Raw genomic sequence first — 7735 nt, forward strand, 5'->3', positions numbered from 1 at the left:
ACAAATTCACACTCCTACTAAGAACAACAAGCTGTTCACACCAAACTTTTTTAACATGAAGAGAAGATTCTGAAGATGTTAAATTGCGAGCGGATTTGGGATATCTTGAACGGTGTTGACGTGGTGATTTTTTAAAGACATAGTAAAAAAGAGGAGCGTAATTTTTTAATATCTTTAAAGTGCAGCATCCGAACTCTTTAAAACTTTTTTCACACAAAGATCTAATCATTCTGAGCAAGTGCTGTTAATGTCATAATTATATAAGCTTCTATGAATTAAAGAAAATTAAAAAAAAAGAAATCAGAAACCTGCTCCCACTCTGCCTGAGTGTCTGTTGACTGTCAGAGTGAGAGAGTGCAGGGGGGAGGGGTGAAAGGGAGAGAGGGTGACAGAGCAGTGACACATGCTGCAGAAGAAGAAATGCACATATATGTAGTGTATTCTACATAAATATGTCTGATCTTTGAGAGTCTGATATTTTGAGAAAATATAAAGGGTCACTAAGTCTTTCAGTGTTTGTATTTTGCAGTTTTTGTTTTTTTATTTATTTTTTACTGAACTGTACCATGAACTTGTCCTATTCAGTCCTATAGCAAAACTTTTTAGCATGAGCGATTTATCTTCATTGATAAACATTTATTTTCATAGTGTTATTTATTGAATATAAAATTTAAATTAACAATTTCAAGACAAACTTTGACAACAAAACAAACTTTGCTGTTATCTGTTCAAAACATCTGAAAATTGTACCATTTTAAGATGATTTATATATATATCGCCCCATTATAATACTCAACTTGATTTTTAAAGATATTTTGAAAGAATGAAGCGTTTATAGAGCACTTTATTGTGTTTTGCTGTACACCCACATGAACTGTGTTCATGTTAATTCACAATACATAAACTAATGTTACAAGATAATAATTTACCTTTTAATAATATATGAATCCTTTTTATTTAATTATTGTTCATGTTAACTAATATAGTTAATGTTAACAAATGAAACTGGATGGCAAAATATTATATAGTGTGTGTATGTGTCTGTGTGTTGATTTTAAAGTTTAACCCTTTCAATTCTGTAAACTTTAAATCCAAACTGGCAGAGGGTTACTGTGAATGCATGTGCCAACTGGGCACCGTTTTCCTAAATGATTCTTAGTTATGTAGCGCTTAAGAGTGATGTCTTATAACAGGAGTCACCAGCAAAGCAATATCCACACACAAATTGTACAGATAGGTAATGATGACATTTAAGCAGAAATGGTGGACGTAATGCAAGCAATAATAACATTTTGTTATCATCATGAATTACATGTTCTTATTTTCATTAGAATATAGGGAAAATGTAGCATATTGGTTCACAGTTGGCATTATCTGAAGTCCTTGCAGGGGGTTAGGTTCATAGCAAACTCCTCCTAGAGATTTAATGAAATCAATATTATATTTGCTCAGTCGGATCTAGAGGCCCTAGAGATGTTAAATTGCGAAGATCTTGAGTTTTCGTTAAAGGGCATGTTCGTGGCGGCCTGACAAAGTTTGTTGTTTCGCCATGGACATAGAAGTTGTTATAACTCAGCCATAAAATGTCCGATCTGCCTCAAACTTCACAGGTTTGGTAAGAGTCCTGCCAATATTCAGATATTCTCATAGCACCACCTGTTGGCAGCAGGATATATCATATATTTCACTAACTCAAACATACCAAGGTCAATCTGCACCAAACTTCATATGTTTGATAACAGTGCTGGCCTGAACACATCTACATGCCAGTAATCAGTTATAGGCATAGCGCCACCAGCTGGCAGCCGCAAGTTTGGCACATTTAAATTAGGGATGCACCGATACGAATCGGCCGATCATGCTTGCGCGTTTTGTCAGTAAAGCCGGTTCTGTAATCAGCGGTAAATGCCATCAGGTGCGTGATTTCACGTTGAGCCGTATATACTACACACAGCCGTCGTTTACCGACGAGCTGCGCAAATCAATGTTCATTATCAGTGTGAATGTGCGCAGCTCGTCAGTGAACAACGGCTGTGTGTAGTATATACGGCTCAACGTGAAATCACGCACCTGATGGCATTTACCGCTGATTACAGAACCGGCTTTACTGACAAAACGCCTTTTGAAGGCCTAAACATGCCAGAAAACTCATGAAGCTTTGCACACACATCAAACCTGGCGAAAATTTACGTCTGATATGGGTTGCAGAAGTGAGTGGGGCAAAATGGCTCAATAGCACCACCTTTACACGTTTAACGGTGTGCACTTTCAGCTGTGATTCACGTACATGCAAGAAAATTGGTACACACATGTAATACACCAATACCTACAAAAAAGCCTCTTGGAGCAAAAACCCAACAGGAAGTCGGTTATTATTAATTTTCTCAGCAAATTTTGTGTCATTTTTGCCATTTTCAGGCCTCTTATTTGAACGAAGTTCTCCTAGAGATTTATTCAGATCAACGCCAAATTTAGTGAGTCTAATCTAAAGCCCTTTGTGACGTTAAATTGCTAAGGTTTAGAGTTTTCGTCAGATGGCGTGTGCGTGGTGGCCTGAGAAATTTCGATGTTTCGCCATGAAAAAGGAAGTTGCTATAACTCAGGCATACAATATCTGATCTGTCCTAAACTTCACATGTGTGATAACACCCCTGACCTGAAGACATCTACATGCCCATATTCAGTTATAGTCATAGCGCCACCTGCTGGCAACAGGAAGTGACATGATTTACGCTGCAACAAACTCCTCCTAGAGATTTATACAGATCAACACCAAAATCGGTCAGTCTAATCTAAAGGCCTTAGCGATGTTAAATTGCGAAGATCTTGAGTTTTCGTTATAGGGCGTGTCCGTGGCGGCGTGACAAAGTTTGATGTTTCGCTATGGATAGAAAACTTGTGATAACTCAGCCATAAAATTTCCAATCTGCCTCAGACTTCACAAGTTCGACAGGAATCGAGGCCTGAATCGAGACAACTGAATGCCAATATTCTCTCATACTCATAGCGCCACCTGTTGGCAACAGGAAATGACTTGCAACAAACTCCTCCTAGAAATTTAATGATATCAACATTATATTTGGTCAGTCTAATCTAAAGGCCTAAGAGATGTTAAATTGCGAAGATCTTGAGTTTTCATTATAGGGCGTGTCCGTGGCGGTGTGACAAAGTTTGATGTTTCGCCATGGACATAGAAGTTGTTATAACTCAGCCATAAAATGTCTGATCTGCCTCAAACTTCACAGGTTTGGTAAGAGTCCTGGCCTGAAGACACCTAAAGGCCAATATTCAGATATTATCATAGCGCCACCTGTTGGCAGCAAGATATATCATATCTTTCACCAACTCAAACATACCAAGGTCAGTCTGCACCAGACTTCATATGTTTGATAAAAGTGCTGGCCTGAACAATAATTAGTTATAGGCATAGCGCCAGCTGGCAGAAGGAAGTTTGGCACATTTAAATGACTTTGACATATTTGTTCTATATTTACTGTTTTAAAAGCATACTGCCCACCGTTAGCTGTTTTCCTAGAGCCACCATTCGGCGGTGAGCCGGGTGCGAGGGCCCTTTCATCGCTGCTTGCAGCTTTAATTATCGTTGTTATTGTTTCATTCTTTCTGTTCGGTATGATTTTTAAAGGCAAGTTTCATACGAACATGAATGATGGTCATCGGATGCAAAACGCATGCACTTTTACATGTTGTTTGAACATTAATGTGTGTTGGCAGTTTGTGTACACAACCACCCTCCCGATCATGTGTGTACACGGGGACACCCAACAAGTTCCAGCTCGCCGCGTGAATATCGCTGCCGCCCATGGCGCCTGGCCCGTGGAGGCTGAATTGATGGAAAATTTACCAGTCCCCCTACTACTTGGAAAAGATTGGCCGGGGTTTGACCGCCTGCTCGCCGCCGCTGCTCAGCCCGCCAGCCCAGAAGGGAACCGTCGCCGTCGCAGGCGGCCAAGAGCACCCAGCCGCCGGCCAGCGCTGCTAGCTTTGGACAGCGGGAGAGATGGTGAGTCCCTTTCTTAAAGCACTAACCTCTTCTATGATGTGTTTCAACAGGCCAGCGAGGGGGGCTCTTTTGCCAGAGAACCGCGGGAGTACTTCCGACACCGGACTGGGAGCCGTCCTGTCACAGATCCAGGAGGGTGAGGAGCATCCCATAATCTACATCAGCAGGAAGCTGTCCAAGGCAGAGAAGAACTACGCCGCTGTCGAGAAGGAGGCCCTGGCCATCAAGTGGGCAGTCCTGGAGCTGTGCTACTACCTTCTCGGCCGTAAGTTCACCCTGGTGACCGACCATGCCCCGCTGCAGTGGATGGCCCAGGCTAAAGACACCAACGCCAGGGTGACCTGCTGGTTCCTCGCGCTCCAGGACTTCCACTTTGAAGTGCGATATGGGGCCGGGGCCGCCAACGCCAATGCTGATGGACTCTCACGGATGTGGACAGCTTTTGCAGGTCTGTCAGGGGTCATTCCCCACCCAGCCCTTATCTCTCCCCTACTGTCTCCTCTCGTTCTTAGGGCCAGAACGATGATGGGGGGGGGGGATGTGACGAGTCTCTCTGGGCTCATCAGCGCCGCCCTGGCAACAAACGCACGGCACCTGCACGTCCTCATCGCGGGCTGATCGGTCACAGTTGCCGTGCATCATCAAGCAGCTTGAAAAGCCGCCACCGCTCACACTTCGACAGACGACTGTCTCATGCTGAACGTGCTGGTACTAAGCTTTTCTCTCTCGACGGACTCGTTGAACGCTTCAATCAGACCCTCAAACAGATGCTTCGAAGGGTAGCGGCAGAGGACAAGCGGGATTGGGACCTCATGATCCCCTACGTCCTCTTCGGCATCCGTGAGGTCCCCCAAGCCTCAACTGGTTTCACCCCCTGCTCCCCACCGCAAAGTCATCGAGAACGTCAAGCAGATGAGGGAAAGGATCGAGTGTGTCATGCCATTAGTCCGGGAGCATCTCAGCAAGGCACAGCAGGCCCAACAACGGCACTATAATCGGGCAGCCCAGCCACGGGAGTTCCAGCCGGGAGACAGGGTCATGGTTCTGGTCCCCACCTCTGCTTGTAAGTTCCTGGCATCATGGCAAGGCCCTTATACCGTCATGGAAAAGGTTGGACCGGTTACTTACCGCCTGCGCCAACCTGGAAGAAGACAAGCAGAACAATTATATCACATCAACCTACTGAAGAAGTGGCAAGGAACCAGGGACCAGGTCGCCGCCCTCAGTCTCACCGATCCCGTGGTTGTCGACATGAATCCCCATCTGTCGGCTGCCCAGAAGACCGAGCTGCAACACCTGGTCAGTCAGTTTACGGATGTGTTCTCCTCCAGGCAGACCAACGTCATCCACCACGACATCAGGACGCCCCCTGGATTGATCGTCAGGCAACGGCCCTACCGAGTCCCAGAAGCTCGTCGGCAGGCTATTGAGGAGGAAATCCAGGAAATACTGAAGTTGAGGGTAATTGAACCATCTCGCAGTCCATGGTAAAGCCCCATCGTGATGGTACCCAAGCCGGATGACACCCTCCGCTTCTGCAATGACTTCCACCGCCTCAACGAAGTCTCCGAGTTCGACGGCTATCCCATGCCTCGGGTCGATGAGCTGTTGGACCACCTGGGGAGGGCCCGGTACATCTCAACGCTGGACCTAACCAAGGGATACTGGAAGGTACCACTTACCTCTTCTGCTAAACCAAAAACTGCGTTCTCTACCCCTAGTGGCCACTGGCAGTACCGGACCCTCCCCTTCGGCCTGCATGGAGCACTTGCAACATTCCATCCTGAGGCCCCACCAAGCTAATGCGGCCGCCTACTTGGACGACGTTGTGGTCCATTCCGAGGCATGGGATGAACATCTGGAACGTCTGCGGAGGGTGCTCTCTGAGCTCCGGCGGGCTGGACTGACCGCCAACCCCCGCAAATGCCACCTAGCGCTGTCCGAGGCGAAGTACCTGGACTTCCAGGTCGGCTATGGCCTCATCCGGCCCCAGGAAAATAAGGTAGAAGCCATCCGTACCACTCCGAAGCCACAAACGAAGTCCCAGGTACGAGCCTTTTTGGGGTTGGCGGGGTACTATCGCTGTTTTATCCCCAACTTCTCCTTTTTAGCCGCCCTCCTGACAGATCTGACCAGGAAGGGGCAGCCTGAGAAGATCTGTTGGACGACAGCCACCGAGGAGGCCTTCGCTCGGCTCAAGATGGCACTTACCTCGTCGCCGGTGCTCCGCGCTCCCGACTTCGGCTGCCCCTTCCTGCTGCAGACGGATGCTTCCGACACCGGACTGGGAGCCGTCCTGTCACAGATCCAGGAGGGTGAGGAGCATCCCATAATCTACATCAGCAGGAAGCTGTCCAAGGCAGGGAAGAACTACGCCGCCGTCGAGAAGGAGGCCCTGGCCATCAAGTGGGCAGTCCTGGAGCTGCGCTACTACCTTCTCGGCCGTAAGTTCACCCTGGTGACCGACCATGCCCCCCTGCAGTGGATGGCCCAGGCTAAAGACACCAACGCCAGGTTGACCTGCTGGTTCCTCTCGCTCCAGGACTTCCACTTTGAAGTGCGACATCGGGCCGGGGCCGCCAACGCCAATGCCGATGGACTCTCACGGATGTGGACAGCTTTTGCAGGTCTGTCAGGAGTCATTCCCCACCCACCCCATATCTCTCCCCTACTGTCTCCTCTCGCTCTTAGGGCCAGAACGACGATGGGGGGGGAGGGGGGATGTGACGAGTCTCTCTGGGCTCATCAGCGTCGCCCTGGCAACAAACGCACGGCACCTGCACGTCCTCATCACGGGCTGATCGGTCACAGCTGCCGTGCATCATGCCACCGCTCACACTTCGACAGACAACTATCTCATGCTGAACGTGGACACCCACCTTCACGAGCCAGAGGACGAGGACTTCACAGGAGCACCAGCCACGAAGCAGCACTCACCCTTATTTCTCCTTTCACTTTTAAAAAAGTATTTAATAAATCCACCCTCCGGGGCTATTTCACTGAGCGACCTTGTTGTGTGATTTCTCACCCGTGACAGTATTTACACACTCATGCTGTCGAAACTGCTGTATAAACGCTACTCGTGTGATATTGAAGTTATGGTTGCTTGCTCAGGAAATTGCTGTGTATCAAGAGGTAAATAATGATATGAATACTGTTCAGTCTCTCGCAAAAACCAATCATTTTGTGTCTTAGGACATCAATGTATCATTACGAGCTGCAGGGTGTAATTTGGATTTGTCTGTGCATGTTTTTTTTTTTTTTTTTTACTTTCAAAAATTTGGTGCCCATTCACTGCCATTATATGACTAACTGACTGCAACGGTTTGGGTTAAAAATCTTTGTTTGTGTTCTACTGAAGAAACATCTTGGATGCCCTGGGGGTAAGCAGATAAACATCACATTTTCATTTTTGGGTGAACTATCCCTTTAATCGGAGACATCACTTACATGGAGCGTGAAAAATGGGCTGGATGTACTTAAAAAACATTTTAATCTTTCATGGTAAATAAATATTGATACCACATGTTCTGTGATTTCAGAAGTGTCAGAAAAAAACTCCATTACACAGGAGAAGTTCCTGATTTTAAAAGGGAGCTGCTGCCAGAGATATACACAGGTAATCTAAGAAAGCTTATGAAATAACTTTTTTAGGCATCTTTCATAATATATTTCGCCCTTTATCACCATGCATCTGTAATTTCTTTTGCAAAA

General features: G+C 46.6%; 1 protein-coding gene across 1 annotated transcript in view; it reads left to right on the plus strand.

The window, feature by feature from the left end:
- Positions 1–5944: 5944 nt before the first annotated feature.
- The window catches only part of LOC141312707 (von Willebrand factor A domain-containing protein 5A-like), a 9098-nt gene continuing 7307 nt past the window's right edge, over positions 5945–7735 (plus strand). Inside the window, exons 1-3 of the mRNA XM_073832593.1 lie at positions 5945–5987; positions 6133–6648; positions 7564–7640. Of these exons, the coding sequence (XP_073688694.1) occupies positions 5945–5987; positions 6133–6648; positions 7564–7640 (636 nt within the window). The remainder of the gene's footprint in view (positions 5988–6132; positions 6649–7563; positions 7641–7735) is intronic.

Source organism: Garra rufa, unplaced genomic scaffold, assembly GCF_049309525.1.
Source record: "Garra rufa unplaced genomic scaffold, GarRuf1.0 hap1_unplaced_004, whole genome shotgun sequence".
Lineage (NCBI taxonomy): Eukaryota > Metazoa > Chordata > Actinopteri > Cypriniformes > Cyprinidae > Garra > Garra rufa.